We start from the raw sequence: 25548 nt of genomic DNA, 5'->3' as shown, positions 1-25548 counted from the left end.
CAAAGATTTATTAACCATCTATTTGAGATTTTTTTTCCTCTCTGTATTAAGAAACTGTTCTGAAGGTTGACATATTTCTCTATTCACTGAATTCTACACACACCCTTTCCTAAGCCTTTCCTGTTTTTTGTTTTTTGTTTTTTAAGTGTGATTAATAGACACATCAATAGGCAACTTCCTAAAGGGTATGACGTTACTCAGTAAGGCATTTTGGTTTAAGGATCACATTTTACACAAAGGAGGCATAAATGGCTCCAGGGATAATTTCTCCACTAGCTGTGATAGAGGATTGACTTTTCTCTCCCTTTAACTATGCCAGGCAAAGGTTGACAATGAGATCCTGGATTACAAGGATTTAGCAGCCATCCCCAAGGTCAAGGCAATCTATGACATCGAACGCCCGGATCTCATTACGTACGAGCCTTTCTACACATCAGGCTACGAGGACAAGCAGGAGAGACAGAGCCTTGGAGAGGTAACGGGTTCCCAGGGCTTGCAAACAGCACGGCCTTCCAACTGTACCCTTCCCACTCACCTGTGTAAGGACGTCTGTTTGGGGTCAAGCTAGGTCAGACCTTGCCTGTCCTCTGGAGGTTTCTGGTACGCTGAGGAATTCAGAACCAACCCATGACCCTGGTCCTAAACTTGGGTGTATCGAGGTAGGAGATTAGCTGATTGCATATTAAGACAGTGAAGGATGAGTTAGGTATGGAACAGTAGCCATGCTGGGGTGGGACCTGAGGGCGTGTGTGTGGGAGGGGGGGGTGTTAAGGGAAGGAGGTCATGGGTTATGTTGGCCTTGAGATTAGCTGGAAGTACATTCTTAGGGATCATGAGAGATGAGACCACACCCTCAAATTTCCGTGGCTCCAGTTTCCCATATCTTAATGGAGGGGTGTGGGAAGGGAGACAGTGTAGATGAGGGATAGCTTGGGGTTCCTACAATCAGCTACTAGGGTTCAGCCTAAGATATCACCACCTGATGGTTTTGACTGACATGTGAAAGCCACTGTGATCCTGGTTTCCTCATGATCCTGGTTTCTTCATCAGGAAGACAGAATAATGACAGACAGTTTCCCATAGGTATTTACATGTATTTACATTCAGTTAAAGAAACTGAAAAGCAAAGAGCAGTGGCAGTGACCACTGCTGTGGCCCCTTTTAAGGATTGTTACTGCTCAGCCAGCAGGCCTGCCCTCCTAGGCCAAAGCCTCTCAGCAGAGAGGGACGGAAAGGGACTCCTGTGCCACCACCCACCCTGCTCATTGGCTTCTTCCATTTATCCTAATTTTCCCATTATTTATTTGTTGGTTGGTTGGTTGGTTGGTTGGTTAGTTGGTTGGTTGGTTTTTCAAGACGGGGTTTCTCTGTGTAGCCCTGGCTGTCCTGGAACTCACTTTGTAGACCAGGCTGGCCTCGAACATGAGATCTGCCTGCTTAGGTAAAGGGCTGTGATACCACACCTAGGTCCTTTGCTTATTTTTATTGTTATTGCGGCTTGACCCTGGAAGCTTGAGCAGCAGACTGGCAGGCACGTGCTTCACCTCACATGCCACTCACGCTGCCGCTGCAGCTTGTTCAGAGTCACCTGCAACTTGACTGGACTCCATTCAGAGAGAGATCACCATGCAGTAGACTTAACCTGGCCCTTCAGCCAGAGTGAGAGCAGGTTGTAGCTCATGGCATCCCAGACTTGCAGGAGATGAGCAAAAGGCCATTGCATCCTCCTGGACTTTGGGACACTGAGCAGGAGGATGGTGGGAAATCCTGTCTCAAAGCCTCTTCCCCCAAAGCCATGAAAATGTGGTGGCTGGATTGATGTATTCCCAAGTATACACACTGGTATTTATTGTTTTTTAAGGATCCTATGTATTCATAATTTACAATATTCCTCCCACTTGCTTGTTTCTAATCTGGGTTTTATTCTGAAGCGTGTCCTGCTTTCAGGTCCAGCCTGGCAAGGGACATGCATTTTCCCATAGTGCCATCTGGTGGGTATGTGCTGTACTGCCAGTTGATTGAATTTCAAGGGTCAAGGAAGCTTCCTGAACAAGGAACATAAAGACTGGTGGTCGGTGGTCGGTGGTCGGGATTTCCTGAAGTTCAAGATGTCTAGATGCAAATGAACGTTGTTCCCTTTTTATGTATTTATTATGGTTTTAAGGGCACACGTGTGCTAGGTGCACTTGCTCCTGCCTCTCTTGGGGTGTGTGTGTGTGTGTGTGTGTTGTTGTTGTTGTTATTTTTCCACTAGCTCCCTCTGGAGCAGCCAGATGTCAAGCAGACATTCATCTTGGAATTGACACTGAATCGGGACTTTGGAAAGTAAACTTGTCATGTTAGATTAGATCAATACTTGGCGTCTGACAAAAGCATCCTTCCCACAAGTTCTCACAGTCTGCTCTGTAAACCGCCAGCCCGTGGCTTTCTCTGTGCAGAGAGGATGCCCCTTTGGGACAGAAATCAGATCTATTAATAAACTCCCTTTGGCTGCATGGATCTTGCCACTGAACAATGGCTACAAGCTACCCTAGCGTTTATCCCATTAGTTGTGACACTCATTTTGTGAAGCCATGCATTATTCTAAAGACACGGAGGGATGGGGAGGAGGCTCAGTTGATGAGTGCTGCCACAAAGCGTGAGGACTGAACTTGATTCCCAGAACTCACATGAAAATGGCGAGTTTGGCAGCAGGTGCCTGTTATCCTGGAGCTGGGAGGCAGGAGGGTTCCTGGTCTCTGTCTAGCAGTGTGGGTCAGTGAGCTTGCAGGGCCCATGAGAGAACTCTCTCAAAAACTAAAGCAATTGAAGAAGACACTTGACATTGACCTCTGGCCTACTCACACACCAAGTAACCTTAAATTGGGATGTCATTATTGGCACATTTGGGAGGTATGTGAGAGGGGTCAGGGAGCCCACCACTGGCAAGGTCAAGAGCAGCTTTTGCTCCCCAGGGCGGCCATCCTTGTCCATCAAAGCTTTGAGCCCTAGGGAGAGGGTACGGCCCCCGAGACCAGGGGAAGCCTGTGAGTGGGCCTGTCAGCCTCCTCATAGCGTGGGAAAGGAACAAGTCCTAACGGCAGGGCGCTCGCCACCCCACCCCTTGCTCAGGCCAAGTCCTCTGAAGTTCTGCTTGTAGTTCTAGCTAAAGCCCTTTGTATTTGGTTGTAAACATTTTACTCACTCCAAAAATAGCCCTTGAGTCCCCCAAATAGTGCTTGACCATACACCCTTGTCACTGGGAATACAGGGCTGCAAACAGAATCAAGCAGGAGCCAGTCAGCAAAGATGCAGACATGACGAGACGTGTCAGGAGGTTCTGAAGGGATCACAGGATGTGACTGCAATGAGGAAACGTGTGAATGGGGTCACAGGAAGTTGGTGTGATGAGGGACAGCATGGGCAAGCGGCTCCCAGGAAGTTAGTGTGATGAAGGAAAGCCTGACCAAGGGGCAGAAGAGATACCAGTGCAAAGGTCCTGGGGCGACACTTGCTGATGACAAGGGAAGCCTGTCAACCCCAAACAACAGACACGGGAGGGCATGTGGTGTGAGGGGCCATCGCAGACCTGCAGAAGTACCTTACAGTAATGGCTGTGATTGTGAGTTAGTTAAAAGCCATGGTAACAGAATCCTGTGTCCCCTTGGCTGTCCTAACAGCTGTAGCAGAAACACAGTTAGACATGCAAGGAGAGTGGTTCCAACAGTCCCACAACATGTTCATTAAAGTCTCCTGGGAACGTTGCTGGAACTTCCCATCATCCCTCTGTCCTCCAAATAAACCAGCAGCTGATGCTGACTGTATGTTTGGGGTGATGATTTAAGTGTCCTCCAAACTGGCGGGGAGTGGGTGCTGACTTTAAATTCTCTCTTGTTCTTCCAGTCTCCGAGGACTTTGTCTCCCACTCCATCTGCAGAAGTAAGTACCCTTTGTCCAGACTCACGGGGGGAATGGGAGGGGCTTGGGTCTTGTTTGTACTTGCAAAGTATGTATGTACTAAGGGACAGCAGAACCGATTATGACACTTGTGAGAGTCACTGTACCCATGAGCCAGGGCCATAGGGCAGCAGCACACTTTCAAGGGGGCAAGAGAGTAAAAGCGGCCTGCTGCCGAGCCAGGCCTGCTCCCGAGCCAGGCCTGCACCACAGTAGGAACAGCAGCAGGATCTGTCTGCAGGACCTGAGGCCTTGTCCAGTATGGGTCCCTGGCGCCTGTCTGTCTGCATTTAGGCGACAGATACAGACACTAACGCTACAATGCCCAAAGTGGCTGGAGTCATTACAGCGAAATCTCTAGGCTGAAGCACTGTGTGTGGAGGATGGCGTCTCTCCTTCTGGACTATCCAAATATGCACAGCTTGCGGGGTAGTTTGTTTGTTTATTTGTTTTGGGGATGGGGGGGTTGTTTGTTTTTGAAAAGGCTCTTATGGATTCCAGACGGGCTCAAGCTTACTGTGTGGTGGAGAATGACCCTCCATCTCCTGAATGCTGGGGTTACAGGCATGCACCACGCTTGTTTTATGCAATGCTGGGGATCAAACCCAGGGCCTGTTGCCATAGACATTCTCTTCTGAGTTTGGACCTAGGTGACATCCCAGTGGCAGTATTATGTCAGAGGAAAGTGATGGACTCTGTTTTCTCATTCTTCTCCCACTTGCTGAGCACATAATATAAGTTTTCCCTTGAGATATCACAAAGGTCACTTAGAATTATTTCCTTGGACTGTTTCCCAGGCTGAGAAGTAGTTAGTGATTTCAGGCAGCCACCAGCTTCTTTGGGAGCTTGAGCTGCCCCCAGAACAGTCTTAGTCTGTGTGGCTAGTGGCCACACAAGAGCTTCCTGTCAGGCAGTGCTCCTGAAGCAAGAGCCACGGGCTCCTGCTGTGTGCCAGACACATGGCCAGCTGGGACCCTTGTTGAACCATCATGGAGAGAGAGGGTGGGCAGTACCCTGGGATCCACTGTTCTTCGCTGGTTGCATGTGTGTTTGGGGTACTTTTCTAGTTGCTGGGAAGAAGGGACGGGGAGAAGGAGGGAGAAACGGGAGCTGATTACACTGACAGTTTGAGGATAGTGTCCGTGAGGTGGGGAAGTCATGGCTACAGGGGCATGGCACAGCTGGTCACATGACAGCCTCTGTGAAAATGCAGAGAGATGAAGCCTGGTGCTCAGCTCCCTGTCTCAGCACTGCCCACGGAATGGAGCCACCCACATTCCTTTCTTTCTTCCTACAAACATGGACACATCCAGAAATGTGTTTTCCACAGTGATTCTAAGTCCATCAAGGTGACAGTGAAGACTTAGTACATTGGGATCTGATGTGGGGGACACAGAAAAGCCTAAAGTCATACATAGCACTGGTGATTGTGGGAGCTGTCCTTTCTCTAGTCCTGACCTAGCATTGTTGGCAATTATAGATTTTATACTTTAAATTTTAATAACTACAATGACTGTTGACTGTGAGCAAAACATAATTAGCCTTGGAATATCCATGCACGTGAATATTTACTGAAGACGCCTAGGATGGCACTTCCCCAAGCTACTGGGCTGGGCTTAACTTAGAGATGCCACTAGTTGCACGGTGTCTGGACTCACGCGTTTCCTGGTGCCGTTGCAGGGCTGCCAGGATGCCCGGGATCGGATGATCCACAGGTCCACCAGCCAGGGCTCCATCAGTTCCCCGGTGTACAGCCGCCACAGCTACGCCCCGACCACGTCCCGCTCACCCCAGCATTTCCACCGCCCCGGTAAGGACTGTTCTTCCCAGATCTGCTCTACAGCGTGCATGTGTGTCTGTGTGGTGTCCTTCACGTTGAGAGAGCCTGACTATTAAACAGTTCTATCCCCCTCAAAGAGCAGAACGAAAACTGGTGGCCATCTTTATTTTCTAGTATGTCCTTAAAAAAGTCAGTCATTTTCTCACTGTGTTCGCTGTAAGTTATTAAATTACACTTGGATGTTGACCTGCAGGAAACAATGGATGAGTGTAAAGAACTGATGAAAATCTCATTCCTACGAAACCTAAAACAGAGGTCTCTGAGAGAAAATGCTACGCTTATTGTGTTATTGGTATCACCTAAAGTCCAATGTTAGCCACTGGTTGGAAAGTTTAAAGCCCTGTCCAGGCTACAGGCTTACAGTGAGAGGCCTGAGACTGCTTCAGACCCCAAGATCAGACCCAAGATCAGACCTGGAAAACCTAAAGGTCTCGGGCATGAGTAGCCGGCCTGTGGCAGCAGACATTGGTGTGCTCTGAGCGTTAGCGGCCTCGGTGTCTGCGGTGTGAGTGGATGTGGTGGGGCAGGAGAGCGGGAGCCCAGCACAGATCCAGACTGCTGTGGGCTGCGGGTTGTGGAGAAGCCTCAAAGAGAACTTAGGATGCTCTACATCCAGAAGGCTCCACTTTAAACTTCCTCCTGGCCAAGCTGTGGAGAACGCAGTTAAACACTAACTACAAACAAAATGTGTAAGAATTAAAGCCAACAGGAACAATCAGAGCACAGAGAGGCTGAGGCTGTCTCTTGTTCAAGGTCACAGGCTTACCTCACCCAGGGGACTGACCACTCCTGATCCCCCCATTAATTGGTTTCTCCGGACAAGGCGGGGGAGGTGGCTCATGGTAGAGTGGACACTTAGCATGTACAAGGCCCTGAGGTCAGCTCTCAGCACCTCACACACAACTAGACTTAAACACACTTTTTAATATTTATCATATGATATTAAATGGATGTTTTCAGGATACTCTTTTTCAGTATGTAGCTATAGTCGTTTTATTTGCACCTGGCCATGAGTTTGTATTTCATCTTCTGGTAATTTGAAATGGTTTTGGTGCTAATGTACCTACAACATATGCTGAGACTACTAAACCCTGCCCTGACATTGTCAGTGTGGCATGTGGCCACAGGGAAATTGTCCTTTGAGAGCATCTTGAACATCGAGGGAATGGCCACCCAGCCACAGTTGTCCCTTTTAAAAACCCTTGTCTATACTGAGCAGGATAAAGCTTTGCCTCTTCAGCTATAGACACCACAACCTCCAGAACATTCTCCATCTCCTCTTCCAGCCTAACACACATGTACAAGACACCAGGCAGTGACACTAAGATATTTTTGAAGCCTAAAAGGGCGACCAATCAAATCCTTGTGGTGTCCACCCTACAAATTCTGTGTGCCGGCTGATATTCTAATTTCCCAAGTCTGGGTTGAGCTTTGATGGTCCATTCTCCCTGTGAGCTACCAGATTTCCACCTTAGACCCCAGCACTGGCAGCATCCTGTGTAACTCTGCCAGCCCAGCTAAAGGAGCAGATTTCTTTATGCATAAAGAATAGGAAATAAAATACAGTTTCCAGTGAGATAAGCCCACATCTTAAAACAAAACAAAACATGACCCTTACATAGAACTGTTTCTTCAGGTTTCGTGAAATGACTGTCCCCTGTTTACACCAGTTTCCAAAGGCTGTCTTGTCGAATTCGCTTTAAAAACAGCTGTTGAGTGTGTGTGGTGCTCAGCCCTGGCACTGGGTGGTTGGTACCATCATGCCAGTGTCCCGGAGACTGTGTCCAACAAGCCATTTATTCTCGTGACTCGACCTGCCTGAGCTGGACTGCAGACTCTGCCCTCTGCCCTCCACAGGGCCCTCCCTAACCCGCTTTCCTTCCTCCTTTTTCAGATTCCTGATTAACGCTCACTTCCTCCCACTCTGGGCACCTGCTTTGCCCTGTGTTAATTTCTTTCTTCTTTTCTGTTTCAACCCCGCCCCGCCCTGGTTGGTTGGTCCCCGCTGCACAGAGCTTTTGTGTCCTGGTGCACACAGGTGGTCCCCCCTGCGAACCAGCAGCTTCAGCTGCTCGCACAGCGACTCCCGTCCTAACCCCCCCTTCCGACACCACTTCCTCCCCCATGGCAAAGGTAAGGACGCAGGTGGCAGGCGGCAGGCCTGTGGACTGGAGATTTATTAGCTCCCCAGCAAGGCTAATAAGGCGCATCTCCGAGACTCAGAGCCCGAGCTTCCTACCCTCAGCATGCCTGCGCGTGTGCTCACGGCCCCAGCGCGGCCTTAGAACTGGCATGGCATCTCGCATTCCGAGAGATGCGTCGTTTCCAAGAGCTCTGTACAAAGCAATGGGGTGTGTACTGAGAAACGAAGATCTAGCTCCTACCAGTTAGAGAACATATATTATTATTTTGTCTTTGTATGCATCACTGGCAAAATATAATATATAAAAGGATGTTTCCTTGGGTTTCATTTGTAATATGTTTCTGCAAAACACAGCAGTATTGAGTAACACAGCAAAAAGTTGTCTTCACCGTGCTAAGCCGCTCAGGTTTGTGAACATGTGTGCAGAGCCTCTCTCTACTCTGCTTTTGATTTGTCCTGCACAATGGAAAGGAAAGGCTCCGCCCCCACCCCCCCCACCCTAGCCAACTGATACTTCTTGACCCCAGTGCGGCTCCCTGGCTATTTGCTCCCTTGTTGCATTTGCTTCGTAGCGTCCTCTTTTGGGCTCTCCACTCGTAGGACCCGAGAGCCGTGGCAGGCTGTGAACGGCCTTTAAGTGAACGCTGCCCCAGAGGGTTGCTGAATTGTGTTGTCTTGGTTTGAGCCACCTGAGCCAACAGAATATCAGGGGAAGAGGGAGGCAAGAGCAGAGTGGCCTCAAGGGTTCTGTGTCCCCAGTGTTCACAGCGTCTGTAGCTGAGTGGGCGGAATGTTTCTCCTGCATACATCGTCGGTGTACACAGGCCTTTGCGTTTCAGCTTCCTTGGGCTCCTGAACAGTTGACCCCTGAGGTGTACACGTGCTAGGAGTTGAGTATGCGATTATCTCACACATTTGCTACTTCAGCATTTTCCATGCTTTGAAAATAACACGGCCTGGAAGGATGGCTCAGTGGTTGGGCCCATTTTCTGCTATTGCAGAGGACCTGGGTTAACTACCCAGCACCACTTGGCAGCTCACAACCAGCTCTAGTGGTTCTAGTGCCCTCTTTTGGTCTCTCTGGGTACTGCATGCACACAGTGCGCGTACATACAAGCAGACCCTCATACCCATAAAAATAAGGTTTTTTTTTTCCCTAAAGAAAATAATATGACTGATATGTGATGGAACTAGATGTCATTCACCATTAGCAAAGCTTTTTGGAGCAGGCCCAGCCAATTCTAAAAGTCTTAACTGGCTGTTTAAAATCATTATTGATAATTAGTATGGGGAGTGTTTTTATATCTGAATGTCAAGGTTATTTTTTTAATTTTTATATAACCATAAAGAAATTACTAAGAAGAGGCTTCAGCTGTGTATTTTATAAGAACTTCATGTGGTGTTTTTTTTTTTTTTACCAAATTAAGGTAATGGCTCTCATTTTGACCCATTAAAGTAGTGCCAACTGCTTTGTCTGATTATGAAATATTTGGACTTTCTGAAAGTTCATTTTTTTTTAAACATGCCCTTTAAACTTGCACAACATATGTACAAATAGCACAGCTCATTGGAGATTATTAGTGACACACCTTGGGTCTGGGATACTCACATCTTGGATTTAAATATTGTCTCTGTCACTTGCTTGCTATATGCTTTTGAACTGTTCCTTTATCCTTTTGAACATCGTCTCATTTGTGAATCATAAGGACAAGGACTCTCTCCTAGGTCATTACTGGGCCCAGAGGGGCAAACAGAGGCTGATGTGCCAACCAAGAACCATGCGTGGAGATAACCTAGACCCCTACTCAGATGTAGCCCGTGGCAGCTCAGTCTCTATGTGGGTTCCCTAGTAAGGGGAATAGGAACTGTCTCTGACATGAACTCAGTGGCTGGCTGTTTGATCACCTCCCCCTGAGGGGGAAACAGCCTTACCAGGCCACAGAAGAAGACAATGCAGCCAGTCCTGATGAGACCTGATAGACTAAGGTCAGATGGAAGGGGAGGAGGACTCCCCTATCAGTGGTCTAGAGGAGGGGAATGGGGAAAAGAGGAATGGAGGGTGGGATTGGGAGGAGATAAGAGAGGGGGCTACAGTTGGGATACAAACTGAATAAATTATAAAAAACTAATAACAATAAAATAAAAGTAAAAAATTTTTAAAAGCTAAGGTGGCATGCAGTAGAGGAAGGTGCTGCCCAAGCTTGACCTCTAGTCCTTACATTCACACCCGTGGGTGACTGTACCTGCGCACGCGCACACACACGCACACACACACACACAGTCATGGTCAGATATCATCCTGCCTGTAACTCTCAAGCCCAGCCCTACGAGATGCTATGTGTTCATTTAATTGCTGTGTTCACCCATGGCTGATGTTTCCCGCGATATGGTCTACTCCAGGGCGTAGCTTTTGTTCCATAGGTAACCATTCTCATCTTCAGGATTGTCTGTCCCGTGAGGACTCATTGTTCCTAATCAGAAAGTCGGGTTAAGGCTTGTCTCTGTGCCTGCAGCCTTGGGATGAGATAGGCAGGGCCAGACACTCCTTAGTGACCTTGGGGCCTCAAGCAGGAGTCCGCCCAGAGCAAAGGACATGGGCACACAGTGAAGCGAAGGTGGCAGCTTCCACCCTGCTCTTACTTATCTGTAGGCTCAAGTGAGGGGTCGCTGCCTTAAATGTCACTTTCCCCTGTATTTCAGACAGTCCTGTGGGGAATTTTAGACGATCATACAATTAAATCTGCTCCCAGAGACTTGCTTATGCACAGTGGTCTTTGTATTGCTTTTTAACAACTAAGAGTCCGTCGTTGTTGAAAATGCACAACCAAGTCAAAAGCAACAGTGGCACAGTAGGACACCACTCCTCAGCCCTAGAGCCTTCCTGAGCCCTCGGGAAAGTGCTCACACTTGGGACTGTTACCTGCCTTCAGTAGCCTTCAGCCTCTGCCCAGCCTGTGCTGGTTCTCCGGGTGGACATGGCACTGCCTAATGCATATCAAGATGGGTGTCCTGGATGTTCACCTGACCAAACTTGTGAGAGCCTCTCGTGAGCCCTGATGCTCTACCAGGACACGAGGGCTACAGGATCAAGGGCAGGGCACGGAGCGGTTCAGAGCTGGCAGCGGCCAGGTCTCATGATACTCAGTCTCTACATTAAATAAAGTGAGAGAGCAGAACTCCCTGTGCCTTCTCTGCAGAGAACTCTTAAAAATGGTCTGTTTTTCAGCTCGTAGCAGTTGCTAACCCTTATAGGGTTAAAATATTTTCTGGAGTTGGAAGATGAGCTAGAGTGGAAGAGGTACAGGTGATGCCATTGGGACCCCATTGCTGGGTCCCAGCATCTGGCCCCCTTGAGAGACGCGATGGCCGTGGGGCCGTGCTACCTTAGGTCGGGGTCAGCAGGAAGTTGGCCGCTCATCAGCCATTCACCCCGGGAAATTGCTAAGTACTCCTCTCAGCCAGGCAATGAGCAGAAGACTGGTGAGAACAAAGGAGTTCAGCACTGGAGGTGACCTAGTATCTCCTTCTCCTCACCTGCCCTTCTCTCTGCCCTTCTTCTACATGTTCTGTGCTTCTGAACATATTTTGTCAGACATGAACTAGCTATTGCTCTTTGGGAGAGCAAGGGTGTGTCAATTGGCTTCATGCCTGTGTTGTGGTGACCTAGAAATGTCTATAATGAGACATTTCTCAGCACATCTTACAGCCCTGGCAAGTGACTTCTTTCACTCGGTGTCAGCCAGATTTAGGATGGGTTGACGTGAAGAAGTTGGCCAAAACTTTTTCTCTGACAGTCTATGGTTTGCTTGAAATAATTAGTTCAGTGGGTAGAACACTTGCCTAGAATGTATAAGGACCCAAACCCAGTCTTGGGGGGCTAAGATAAGAAACAAATTTTAAACATTGACTTCAAATGCCACCAAGTTAATGAAAAGACAGCCTACAAATTGACTTAAAAAAATTGAAAATTGTATGTCATAGAGGAGAGATTTATTTCTTGAATAAAGACCTAAAAACGACAGTAGACATAATTCACTTTTATAATCCCGTAGGCTTCGGTAGGCTTCGGTAGGTTTCGGTAGGTTTCGGCAGGTTTCGGCAGTCCTCGGTGCCTTGCCGTGTTCTCATACGACGTGGTGCCTGCTCGCTGTGGGGCAAGAGACCGTTAGGCCAGGAGCTCTTTTCTCCCTGAGTTCACATACGCTCTTCCCTGCACTCCTGTGGGCTGAAGGGGGAAGGTGAGCCTGTGTCTCTGTCTGCACATAAGGACTTTGCAGCCAGGCTCCAGCCCTCCACCCCACGGACGTGTCTCCTCTGCAGACAGCTTTCAGCTCTGTAGCCGCATACACCCTAGCTCACGATGCTCTAGACCGTCGCTTCCCAGTCACCTCGGGCTTTTCTCTGAGGCTCCAAAGAGCTTCCTAAAGAACTGGTGGAGCCCTCCGCTCTGAGCATGCCCATCAGTTCCCTGCTTGAGCAGGTACATGGCGTAGCAGTTCCAGGGTAGGGAGAGCAGAGAAGCAGAGGCAGGACTCGTCTCCTCCCTGATTTGTGCTGGCCATGGTGGGTGTTCAGTTAAGGTGTTGGTGATTGAAGCGTGAGCCAGGAGGAGCCTCATTGTGGATGGCAATGCAGAGAGAGGTCTAAGTCCCCAGGTATCCGGCAGGAAGGGGTCCGACCCATGTGTGCATTTGAGAGCGAGGCAAACAGAAACACATGCGGCAATGGAAGCACTTTATATTGTGAGGGAAAGGCCCTGGTGAGGTGCCCAGCCTCAAGAGAAACATATTCCAGTGGCCAGCCTCTGCCATCATGCCTGGAAGCGGTCACACCTGGAGGCGGGCCTGCACCCCCCACATGGTTGGGGTTTAAGCACCGGACCGCTGGTCCAGCCAGTGCTTCCCTCCTCCCACATCCTCCCGTGTGATCGGCTTGCGGAGCCTCGGCTGCATGCCCTTGAATGATGCATCCTGACTGCTGGCTGCTTGACCCTGGCTCCACCTGAGCTCAGATCTCCCTTGGAAACTAAACCTGGCGCCGCCTTTGCGAGCCAGGTTGACAGACTGCATTTGTTTCCTTGGTTTCGCCCTCCTGACATCCCCTCCTTCCAGCCTGTTGTGTTGAATTTTGATTCGCTTCTCGGTTCCCTGTATCGCTCTCCCCCCTCTCATTCTGTTTTTTCCATTCTTCTCATTGGAGGCAACGAGCCGTCCAGCGGCCGGAACTCCCCTCTCCCTTACCGGCCCGACAGCCGCCCTCTAACTCCAACTTACGCTCAGGCCCCCAAACATTTCCATGTTCCAGGTAGGAGCTGACATAGTGTGTCTTGGTGTCCTGTCGCCGTGTAGAACGTAGCCTCGTCGCCTCGTCTGTCTCCATTGCTCATTTTCCTTCATCAAGATGCACACACTCAACAAACACTAAATTGCAGGATCTGGCTTTCCAAAAGATCTAAATTAAAGTTGGTAGGACCAAATTGAAGGCTTATGTTTTTAGTCAAACTATATATATTTTCATGGCTGGGGATTAAACAGAGGGTTTTGTGCACGATGGGTGAGTACTCTTCTACTGAGCACTCAGCATCCTCACAGAGATTGGGAGGAGAAAGGGAAAAGAGCAGCAAAAGGATCAGGGTAGGCTTGTGCCTTCTACGATGTCAGTTTGTGGTTCACTGTCATTAACAAATTGTTCCCAAGAGCCATCGAGCTATGTCTCGTCCCGAAGACTGAACCACACTGTCACCTGAGCGTCCCTTCACAGTTGTAACATTGGGTCAGCTGGCAGTGTTCTGTAGGATGTCGTGAGGAAGCCACATCCACGGCCCAAGAGCATCTTGCAATTTAGGCTCAGCACCACAAGCTTCACCCTAGTAGTCACAGTGCCAGCTACCACGGCTCAGGTTCACCATCAGAAACTGGAAAATCCAAACTCTGTCACTGTCCTGACACTCAGGGTCAGCTCAGAGCGACTGGCCAGCAGCCGGTAGGTTCCCATCACTCTGCCTACCTGGGATCTCTACTCTTCTTTTGAATTCTGAATTTACTCAGCAAGCCAGGAAGGGACAGTGAGTGTGGAACCATGTAACCAGGACTTCCAAATATTTTTCATTAATCTTGAAAAACTGTTACATACATTTGAAGTTTTTATATGAAGAATTCCCCTACCAGGTACAGTACCTAAGATTGTGGGGCACAGAGAGAGGGTGTTGGAACTCTCTGAGCATCTTTAGTGAAAGGGAAATGGTGGCATAGTCAGATGGAGCCTGCAGACATGTGGACAGTGTTTTGTAGCGCTTTCCTTTTTTCTTTCTTGCTCTGTAACACAAATCCACCTGTCTGGATTAGGGCTTTGTTGATCATCCCAAGTGTGGCTATGTTTATTCTTAGTTTTCCACATCGATTTCTGTTCCCATCATTGAGTGAAATAGTAAATTGAGCCCCCGGTGACTCCTGGCAGCTCAATTTCTAGACAGTAGCAATTTGGGGATTGTTTTTCCCCAAACTGGTTACGTCTTCCTCACCATCTAAGCGTCTCACTGCGTGCATCGCTTCATGTTTTGATCCCACCTCAGTGACATCTGTGTGTGAAATAAATGGCTCATAAATAAATAAGAGGCACCACTCTGTGTGCCATGATGTATTACAAAGGCTTCACGTCCCCTGTGTGTGGATCGGGCTCGTTTCTGTAGTCTTTCTCTGCAGTGTCCTCGGTCTTTGTAATACAAGGTCTGCCCTCTGGCCTACTTCTGTTTGAGTCTTCAGTTCTGGTTCACCCTTTGGCCTGTTGTTGTTTTTGGTTTTGTTTCTTCATTTCTGAGCTGGTTCCCATAATCACACATCTTTGCTTTTCATTTCCACAGATCAAGGGATCAACATTTACCGAAAGCCACCCATCTACAGACAGCATGGTAAAACTCGCTCTCCTCCTTAGCTTAATGCCTGAGTCAGCTGGACTCCCTTTGCAGTCTCCCGAAAGGCTTGCCTGCTGCGGCTGCTTTTAGAATGACTCAGACTGGGGCACATCGCATACCACGCCCTGTAACCTGACAGCAGACAAATAGTGACTTGAAACCCATTTGCCTAATAAAGAGCTCAGTCAGGAAGCCTCTAACCTGTTTCTGATCCTGTCAAACTATCACCGTGTCATAGGAAACGGAAGTGTGGTCGCACAACAACAAACACCCTGATAACCTTTGCTTAGCTACTAAATCATTTAACCAACTTTAAAATAAATTTGATGAGCTTGCAACTAGTTCAGATAATTATAACTAGTGAAAAATGAACTACCTGCAAAAATTCTTACAAGGCGTGAGCCCCATCGTAGGCAGGGCAGCAGGTGGAGAAGTGAAAGGCGTGTCCCATGCACAGATATGGCTGTGTGCATCATGGGCATAAACCATCTGTGTCTTAGTGTCCCTGTCTGTAAGGACCAGTCATTTAAGAGTGTTCTTACATTTCCAGATGCAAGGAATGACCAAGGTGGATTTATTATTGTGTTTTCACTTTCTGAGAATATAGATCTTTTTAACCCAAGAAATCAGAGTCTCATTTTTTCCCACCGCCATCAGGTGTCTCTGGACTCATCTGCCATAAATCTGTGGCTGAGACAGATGGCCCAAACTGGCCTTCCAATGAGTTCCGAAAATTACATGCTGTGTCTGGAGATTTGAAGGCTGTCCATAAGAATCTAGTCAGGAAAGAGCTGAAAATACACAAGGGAAAACTTTAAGGCACCACTCTAGGGAGGGAAAAAGTGTGTATTGTTTGGTTTTCCTTTTCTTTTTTTTGTTTCAAGGTTTTCATCCCACGCTTGCATTTTAAGTTTATTAACATTGTTTTTGTTTTTGTTTTTTATGGTTTAATGTCCTCCCACACACTCATTAACATGTGAATGTCTACTGACTTCACCGATTCCTACGCGTAAGTACTGCTGGAAGTCTGCTCTTTCGGTTTCCTTTAACAAGAAAATACACAGAGTTAGATTTTGCAGTGCAGGGATATCTATAAATATTAAAATCTCTGGTCCCCAGCTCCCTACGCAGTCAGACAAGAGTCAGGGAGGTTGGAAAGTGGTAGGCTTCATGGAGAAGGAGTGGCTTTGTTCACTGGGCACAAGTCCCTGTTTGCAGCCTATTGTGAGTGATTAATCAATAGCGCCAGGATGACACTCTCCAGGTGTCCTGCACACCCTTGCTCCATGACAAGGAAATAGACATCACGTCCCAAACTGGTACCTGTGCCCTGAAGCATTTGCCAGGGGAGAAGAAAAGTTGCTTTTCTTCATTTTTACATAGAAGTACAGTCTTGTGTCAACATTCTGGGCCCTCTAGAGAGGACACAGATATTTTTCCCATTATGTTAATATTCTGAGATACACTGCTTTCTACCCAGCCAAAACTTTACCCCACATTATTGGGTAACCTTGGTCAAGCCACACAAGCAGTTGAAGGCCAGAAGGTCACTAAGCAAAGATTCAAAAAGTTATTCCAGATTTAAAAATATGTAAGCCCCAAAGAAAAGTCATTTAACTTCACCCTTATAAATGTTTTGAAATGCCAGGCCAGTTTGCCAAGCCAGCTGGAATCGGGACTGACCATTTAGCCTGGTTTACTTTGCTACAATTCTGAGTTAGATTTGGGGCTCTACGCAGTGGGCCCTCCCCTAAGTATGGCCACCGTGAACCCTGTGAAGTAATGTTGCCTGCCTGGGCCGCTCTGTTTTCAATTGTCTGACTCACTTGTTAACACTGAACCCTGAGCAAAACAGTACGCCTGGGTGCTATCTTAGGCAGAGTTCCTGCAAAGCCTGAAGTCACTTCCTCCATTTCAACTTCTAAGATTCAAAGACCTGTGTACAGGGTGTAAAGGATTAAGATGAGCCAGACTGGGGTATCTGTGGCTTCTGGCCTCCAAGTATAGAGCAGCCACCTCTCTAAATATCAACAGCTGTAGTCAAATGCTGCCCATCCTGCTTTTCACTTAGCTCTTTAATGCCAATCTGGAACTCAAATGTCTAATTGTCAAAATTTCCAATCCCAAGAGTATTTGAAAGTTAAAGAGCAGTAAGGAGTGGACTGTTCTCTGGAGGCAGAGTGCTAAGAGTCCTAGCTCTGGCATATGCAGTGAATAGTGGAAAGGAGTGTCTGTGGGGTGGTTCCGCCTTGGCCTTGCAGACCCGTAGCTAAGCGTCCCTGGTTCCCACCTAGATGCAGCTGCCTTGGCAGCCCAGAGCAAGGCTTCAGAAGAAATCATCAAGTTTTCCAAGTTCCCTGCAGCCCAGGCGCCAGATCCCAGCGAGATTCCAAAGATTGAGACGGACCAATGGCCCGGTCCCCCCTCCCTTGCCGCTGTAGGTATGTGACTAACGCAGAGAGGCCCATCAGACAAATGCCCGGGAAAGTGTAAAGTGAATGCTTAAAAACATGCAAAGAACTGTCACAAGGACTTTGAGAAAAGTGTAAGACAGTGAGAAAAACGAACGTGATGATAGTGTGCATGCAGAATGCTTAAAAGTTATAAAACCTGGCTCCCTCGCATGGCCTGACTGTACACAGGATCCAGAACGGGTCTAAAAATGATGGCTTGGACAGCTGTCTCTGTGTGTTGTACACACTTGGGTCAGAGCCTGCTAGCAAACACATCCCTCTGGAGAACAGGGTGGGCGAAGTTATGGTGTATCCACAGAAACATGACTTTTCCCAGTTTAGTTTGCTGTAGGCCATATCCGGGCTGCCTTCCTCACTGATAATGCAGCCTTAACCATGAGGCCCTCTCCAGCCCTGGCCAGGCTGTCTGCCTCACTAAGAAGGCCTGGAGCAGGCATTCTAGGATATAACGTGTGTGAGTTTACATCTGTCATCCCATGTTTCTGTGCTCCAATGTCACATTGGAACTGTGTCATTCTTGCTTTCTGCTTTCCAGTTGTGTCTGTGTCTTTAACATTTTGTCAGTAGTGAGCTCACTCAGGCCTATAGAAATGGATTAGACTGAAAATTAGCTCAGTCTTACAAGGGTTCAGCTAGCCTCACTTCTGCTGACAACCTACAAGGCCTTCAGTGTTCTAGAAATCTTCCTCATCATACTATTTTTGAAATAACTTTTATAGTCAATAGAAGTTCATTCTAAAGCAATTCATATTTATAGAAATAGTTGAAGAAAAATCTATTCTCATTATTCACAGATAGTTTATAACTAGGTTGATGAGATGTATCTAATGTTTGCAAAATTTGGTTGATTGAATTTTATTAGTATAAACTAAAGAGACAATCCACACTGGCATTTCTAAGCCTGAGAATGGCGTGTCTGCCAGCTTCTGCCCTTCAGAAGCTAGCTGAGGCTCTCAGCTGTCCTCCTCAGCCAGACTGCTTAGTAGGAACCTAAGTTCAGAGAGAGAAATCACTGTACACACTGTCATCAGCAGCAAATATGCTAAAGTTGCTTAGAATCCTAAAGCAAGGAAAATGCTTGCTCCACTCATCAAAATAGCAAAAAGTGCAAGTATTGGTAAATGTTTATGTTTGTTAGAGTAGAGAGTGTTCCTGCTTCCTCCAACAGGTGAACCTAAGTGACAGGATGAACGGCACTTGCCGAAGCGTCCAGTCACTGGGACAGACTCTGGAAGCCTAGAATACATTGTCCCATCACTTCCAGCTCTATTAACTCTATTTGTGCTTACTTATTAGTAACAACATTGTTTTCTCACTGATTTTTACTATGTAAGGAAAGGACAACTGTAGACTCATCCTTTAAAAGAAACACAGAAAATGTGCATTTTAATGGACTGACCAAGGGTAGAAGAGGTGGCAGTTTGTTTTTAAAAGGTCTAAAACCAGGAAAAGGGGGCACTGCAAGTTTTAAAAACTTGCCACAAGGGAGTGACTCTCTTAGCAGTTTGTAGATCTGCAGGTGCGCTGGGGTTCCTTGCTAGTTAAACCCTGACCCACACTTGGGTCATCAAATAACGAGGGCTGGAGGCCGCTCTCCACTTCCTGTGATGAGCTCCGGGCTGTGGCTGTGTAGATGCCTTGAGCCTCAGTTGCCAGGGCAAGCCCAGGTCACGCTAACAGACAGGGTTAAAGGGCCCGAAGCCCCGCTTAGCTGCACCACGCACCATGCTAGCCTGTCGCACGAGCCCTGAGAAGCCAGCAGGGGGGCTGGGTTGGTGGTGGACATTTCCCCCCCGTGGTGGCGTCCCCTTCGCTGTGAGAGCCCAACTTCCCAGCCGGGTGGGCAACCAGATGCACCAGGCGGCTAGGATTCCCCATCTCGGGCTGATGTGAGAAGTTGTTTTTGCCGTGGAATTAGGAACGGACATGAGGCGCAGATCTAGTGGCAGAGAGGAAGATGAGGAGGAGCTTCTGAGACGCCGGCAGCTTCACGAAGAGCAATTGATGAAGGTTTGTCCTCGCTGCTGCTCTCAGCTCCACTTCTGTTTGACCCCTGGTGTTTGTTCTACATAACTACCGTGTAACCTGCCACACCACCCGGGAAACAGGCGTGTCCCGGCCTCACGGCCTTGCTGTCCCGTAGGTCTGGCAGGTGGCTGGTCCTCGAGGTGGTGAGAGTGAGGCTGGAGCTTTAGCATGCATGGAGCACATGGCGGGGGTAGGTGTAGGCAGGCCGGGTGAAATGCTGTAGGGGACCCTGCAGTCACGGCGGTGTGTGCCAGGGCCAGGCAGTCCTGAGAGAGGGATTTCCTTGGGTGACGTTGGTCCAAATCCTTCCTCAGGCCTTGGACAGAACTTATACCTGGAGTGAGAAAACAGGCATCGGCCGGTCTGCCGCCAAGAGCTCCCTACTCCTCTACTCCCTCTATGGTTTCTTGCATCCCGCCACAGAGGGCTAGCAGGTCTAACCTCTGACCAATAAGGTGCCAATGGATCCCTTAAAATGGCGTCCTCCAAAGATGCAAGAAATGCGCGTGGTGTGACGCGCACAGGGGAGAGGGTGCAAAGAGCAGCCTGGTTTGTGTGAATTGTGTGTGGGACAGTGAGAGATGGGTATGAACCAGTGAGCAGAGGGCGGGCATTCCTTGTGTGGTCACAGGGCCTTTCCTTCTGGGTTTTCTAAGATATGTGTGAGCACCTACTGCTTTTAGAGTTTTTAAGGCAAATAATGCAATTTCTTGTGTAAGGGTGCCCAGTCTGTAATCTCTTCCCTCCAATATGTAAAAGTCATCAGCTGCACATGAGCTGAGGCCCATAGGGAGAGCGAGAGAAGAAAGGAGAACATGGAGCCCGGCTCAGGGAAGACAAGCCTCACCACTGGGAAAGCTCAGGGCTCCAGCGTCCAGCGCTGGCCCTGCCTCTTACGGAAGCCCAGGCTCCTCAAGAAAGAACAGTAGTTTATTGTGAAAACCACATCATGTTTCCTTCCCTTTCCTTTTTTTCTTCCTGTGAATAGCTCAACTCGGGCCTGGGGCAGCTGATTCTGAAGGAAGAGATGGAGAAGGAGAGCAGAGAAAGAGCGTCCCTGCTGGCCAGTCGCTATGATTCGCCCCTGCACTCAGGTGAGCAGCAGGGCCCTGCCCTGGGACTTGAGGGTGAGCCAAGCGTTGGCCTGCGAGGAGACAGACACACCGGCAGGAGCCAGGACCAGCTTCTGGGGTCACCTAACCCCTGGGGTTCCTTCAATGTGAGATTCTGGTCTCTGAGTATGCAGTGCTGCAACTGCACAGGCCGAGAAACTATTTTAAAAGTTTTGTCCTGTGCAGAGATGGGTCAGGCTGGAGGTGGTCTGCTTCCTCCTCTCACACTCCAGCGCCTTCATAGCTGCGCCCTGGGAGCCCGGGCCTTCTCGAAGCCAGGCCCTGATTGGCTGCACCTTCTTGTCGGTTCCTGCTGCTGTCACGTTGGGGCCTGGAGTGTTGACGCCCACACATCCCACATTGCTTTGAACGCTTTCCTAGCTCCGGGTTTCTGTCTGCCGTAACCTGGCAATAACGGTGTTCTTAGGCCTGGGGACTGAAAGGAGGACTGCACACCTAGCTTGTAGCTGTGTGAGGAGTCACAGGGGTTCAGCCAGCTCCAGCCAGGCTGTGTGTCTTTCCTCCTCCTGCCTCACACCTTCCCCAAGGAGGTGTTCTGAGCACTGGAACCCCATGTCCTTTGAATTCTTCGTCCTGTCTTGTAACTGTGCGAGGTCACTGGCGCCCCCCCCCCCCCGGAAGCACTAGGAAACACTACTGTTTTCCTCATTCAGCTTCGTGTGCTCCTTCCTCGAAAACCTCATCTCTCCCCGGTTATGGAAAGAATGGCCTTCACCGGGTAAGACTTCCTCCCACTGATGGTGTGTCTGCGTGTGAGCGCACGTGCTATGGTATGCGTGTGGAGGTCAGAGGGCACGGCCAGGAGTGAGCTCTCTCCTCCCACCGCGTGGGCCCACAAGTTACACTCAGGTCATTGCCTGCGCATGTGCCTTCTCACTCTGAACCTGTCAGCCCGTGGCTGATCTCTTGATCCTGCTGTGCAGATACGGGGCACGGCCATCTGCCGCTTGGTGAATCACTGAGTTGTAAGCAAAATGAAATACTTGTTTTTCAAGAAGAGGCCTGTGTAGGTGTAAGGGTCTAAGATAGGCAGTCAAGGCAACTGTTTGTTTGTTTGTTTGTTTGTTTTTAACAATGAGGCAGAACATAATCACTCGGTTCATTATTTGTATAAAGTTGGTGACAAGCGCCCTCCTCCACCAAGCCGAGAATACAATTAATTCCAATACCATTACAGCCAGGGGCCACGCCTCTCTACGCAGCTCTGGCTGTTCTGGAATTCACTGCGTAGACCACACTGGTCTCAAACTCACAGAGATCCCTGGGGCCAACGGTGTGCACCACCAGGCCCCACCTGTGGAGATGCACCTTTATCTGTGAAAGAAACGCCTACCAAACACCTACTGCGCAAAGGCCTGCTGCACGGTAGCACACGTGCCTGCCAGCAGGCAGTTGTGTAGTTTATAGAACAGATGAGCTAAGTGAGGACTTCCAGCTGCTGGCGTGGAAAGGGTTCTGAGGCTCTTGTAAGTCTGTTCTCCCCACCAACCCCCGCTGTGGAGCTTTACCAGTGATGACACTTTCCTCGTTGCAGCCCGTTTCCACCGACTTCGCTCAGTACAACAGCTACGGGGACGTGAGCGGCGGAGTCCGGGGTAAGGCTCCAAGGGGAGGCTGACCATGACTGTCACTTCCTGTGACCAGGCTCAGGTGTAAAACCCAGCCCACGGCCTGTGTCCACACTCTGTATGTCACACAGCAGGGCCACTGCTCCCTTCTGAGTTAATAGTAAGCCCCCAAACGTCAAAGTCTCTGGATAAGCCCAGACACGGGAAAGCAGTGTATAAGCGCCCGTTCACTGCCCTTCTGCATGCTGAGCGCTCTGAGGGAGGGAGGGCACTGCCCTCTAAGGCATGTGCTGGGGGGGCGGGGGTGTTTGAACGGGATTTCCTGGCTTCAGCAGTTTGTGGACTGGTGGGGGGTGGGAAACAAGCATAGTTCTTTGGGGTGTTTTTGATGTGGCAGTGAAATACATTACTGTTTTTACATTGCATGGTTTTCTCATGGTCTCTCCCTAAAGACTGTTTTCCCTTTTCAGACTACCAGGTACGGACAGCTTTGTCGTGCCGGCCACCCCAGAGCGGCCCCTCTCCACTGCCTGCTGCTGCCTCGGGGGAGCCATCTCCACCGGGAGGATGGACATGGGTTGATTCTCGAAGGGATAGACACCGGGTTGATTACCACAGGGAAGATGGACACCGGGTGGATTATTTCAGGGATGGACAGGGGTTGATGACTGCAGGGATGGACACCAGGCTGCTTATGTTACTCCATGGCTGGGAGAAGCAGGCTCATCTGGGAGCCAGGCGAGGGATCACTGCAGATCTTTCGGGCCAGGTGTTGGGGGGACCCCGCCCGTACTCTGGCTCCCGTGCGTAGTGCCAGGGAGGAGTTCACAGGCAGCAGCCCAGACCAGGCTTTTAGTCTGTCCATGCTTAGGTGCTGCTGCCTTCCCTTGTCGATAAACGAGACGGAATGTCTCTGAGCCTCTGGGAGGGAGTAGTTTGCTCAGAGCCCCTCTTTTTCATCGTGTGAGCCTGTGAGGGAGAAGGGAGGGTAAATCCAAACTAGGATAAAGAACAAAAAAGAGGATGTGCTGGTGTACCCTGTAATCCCAGTGCTTATGGCGTTGAAGGCCAGCCTGAGCTACAGAGAGACAGACAGACACAGGAGGAGAAGAATGGTGCTGGACCTCAGAGGTTTTTGTGTGCTGTATCCCTCCACCCACACAGCCTGAGTCATTACTAATCCATGATCCTTCTCCAACTCCATCACATGTCGTTGCTCTTGTTCAGTGAGGGGTGGTGAACATGACATGGTGGGGAGGAGCCAACAGGAAACTAGCTGCAACAGGGAAGTCGGGAGCACCAAAAGCCCCGGGGAGCACTCAGGCCCCTCCCTGGGTTTCACTGATATGCTCACACTGACCAGGCATTTCTGTTGCAGACCCTACCAGATGGCCACATGCCAGCAATGAGAATGGATAGAGGCGTGTCCATGCCCAACATGCTGGAACCAAAGGCGAGTGTGACTGTCCCTCTCCTTGTGTGCGCAATCACACGGAATAGAGAGTTTCCTGTCTGTTCACTGTGTGCAGAGCGGTAAAGCCGCCTGCTGCTGGCTGGCATATCCAGGCTAGCTTGTCTGCAAGCAGCCTGCCATTCCCGTCTGTGCCACATTGTCTCAGACCTTACTGCCTGCAATGCTCTGATCACAGCATCCCACGACCTGGGTGTGACCTTGACCCTGCCACACGCGTCTCAAGCCCTGTGCTGAGTGCAGTGGCAGAGGCCTGCTCCAGACTGCGTGCCCAGCATGCCCCACTTTGCTGTAACTTTCTTAGTGTTGGTGACGCGTGTCTTCTTACCGCTGCTGATTAATCCTGGGCAAACTGGCCTGGCCGGTCATCTGAGCTCCAGCCACTCTGTGTCTTGGGAGCTAGTTGCAAACACGGTGGCACACACTGGAATCTCAGTGCCCAGGAGGTGGGGGCAGGCTGAACGACCTGAGGTCAGCTTGGTCTACACAGGGAGGCCCTGTCTTAAACAAAACAAACGGGGTGTCCAAAAACTTGATCTCCTTGACACCTGTAGTGGGGGCTTATTTCAGTACATCAGACTTGCAGAACACTGGAAGCTGGGCCTGCTTGGGTGTATGGATTCTCAAGGCACAAATCTGTCACAGCTAAGTGTCATAGCCCCGCGCAGAGGTACCCTGTGATTTCACAGCATCGTGTCAGAGGCGACATTTATGCCTGCCACTTTAGATGTTGCGAGCTTTGACCTTCATGTCCCATTCATAACGTTAGTGTTCTTACATTTAGAAAATTGTTTCCAGGGCACAGTGCCGCGTGAGTCACAGGTAGAGAGATGGGAGTGTGTGAGAATATGTCTCTGTTCCCCGAACACTAGAGGCTCTCTGTAGCTACTCTTGTTGCTGTCTCTACCATGGGTGTGATGGACTTTAGGCTGTGCTTATTACTTAAGTGGATAATTGTGTTCTAGACAAGGCATCTTTCTTTTTCAGATATTTCCATATGAAATGCTCATGGTGACCAACAGAGGGCGCAACAAAATCCTAAGAGATGTGGATAGAACCCGGCTGGAGGTAAACAAAGCGAAACCTTAACCCTGAAGATCCCTGCATACCACCCACCCACCCACACACACACACACACACACACTAGCATGCTTTACAATATATAAATGTATTTTCCCAGGGGAAACCTAAAGTAGTGATTTAAAAACAAAAAAGTCTCAAAATTGTTGGTGGAACAAAAAGCTAGCTAAATCTTGAGGATGTCCAAAGAAACAGAACCATGAGCTGGGACATTAGAGCCATCTAGTCACTGCTCCTCTTAGTGCTCAGAATCCTTTATACACCTAAAGGTGTGGCAATATCTATACAGTCCAGAGAGACAGCGGTGCCTCCACAGGCAGTCAGCGTCAAGGCGTCAAGCCAGAAGTTGCCTGGCTTCAGAGAGGCCAGGGGGAAAGGCACACACTCACATTTAAGTACACATACCTCTAAATTTACAGTTAGGTCAGTGTGTAAGAGTCCCTGGTAAGATTTATAGTGACCCTAGAGACACGGTGTGGTGTCCTCAAATTTTTTGGAAACCAGATGCCGGCATGATCAGGGCCAGAGTTGCAGCATGAGTGTCTCTGTCACTCCTGAGGTTTTGCCAGGCCCGTGTCTGTCCTGGGCTTGGGCTGAGCCAACCGAGAGGCGAGGAAGCAGCGTTCTCGAAGGTCTGCTCTGGGCAAACGTCCTTCAGCTGTTTCTGCATTCCTTGTCTTGAAGAATTATCCGGGCACAGGTACTCAGGGCCTCCGTAGGCATGGAAGACTGTGTTTGTACCTTTCCATGTGAATCGTTTTTAGTTATGAAATTGTTCTGCCTGCCCGTCTCAGGAAGAATCAAGCCCCTTTCCTGACACAAAGCTTTTGTTGAAGAGGTCGGGCTAGCTCAGACTATTCCAGTTAAATGGGACAGGAGGAATGACCAATGGGAGATAAGTGTCCTTCCTTCCTGTCACTGGGCTTTCCCAGGGATGACTCCAGTCCCTTTCTCTTTGGCTGTTA

General features: G+C 49.2%; 1 protein-coding gene across 17 annotated transcripts in view; it reads left to right on the top strand.

The window, feature by feature from the left end:
• Nucleotides 1-25548, top strand: part of Ablim1 (actin binding LIM protein 1) — a 249892-nt gene that overhangs the window by 219674 nt on the left and 4670 nt on the right. For 3 of the 17 annotated variants that reach the window (XM_060391674.1, XM_060391659.1, XM_060391665.1), the window contains exons 10-21: nt 320-475; nt 3883-3918; nt 5617-5746; nt 7790-7909; nt 13119-13223; nt 14779-14826; nt 17124-17270; nt 19222-19313; nt 20320-20425; nt 21118-21182; nt 21999-22059; nt 22503-23410. In XM_060391674.1, coding sequence (XP_060247657.1) covers nt 320-475; nt 3883-3918; nt 5617-5746; nt 7790-7909; nt 13119-13223; nt 14779-14826; nt 17124-17270; nt 19222-19313; nt 20320-20425; nt 21118-21182; nt 21999-22059; nt 22503-22843 — 1407 coding nt within the window. In that variant the 3' untranslated portion in view covers nt 22844-23410. Of the gene's footprint in view, nt 1-319; nt 476-3882; nt 3919-5616; nt 5747-7789; nt 7910-13118; nt 13224-14778; nt 14827-17123; nt 17271-19221; nt 19314-20319; nt 20426-21117; nt 21183-21998; nt 22060-22502; nt 23486-24490; nt 24572-25548 lie in introns of those variants that run through there. The other 14 variants (XM_060391693.1, XM_021630989.2, XM_060391700.1 and 11 more) reach the window with 14 other exon arrangements.

The sequence above is a fragment of the Meriones unguiculatus genome, chromosome 1 (assembly GCF_030254825.1).
Source record: "Meriones unguiculatus strain TT.TT164.6M chromosome 1, Bangor_MerUng_6.1, whole genome shotgun sequence".
Classification (NCBI taxonomy): Eukaryota; Metazoa; Chordata; class Mammalia; order Rodentia; family Muridae; genus Meriones; species Meriones unguiculatus.
This window is presented reverse-complemented; position numbering and strand designations above follow the sequence as displayed.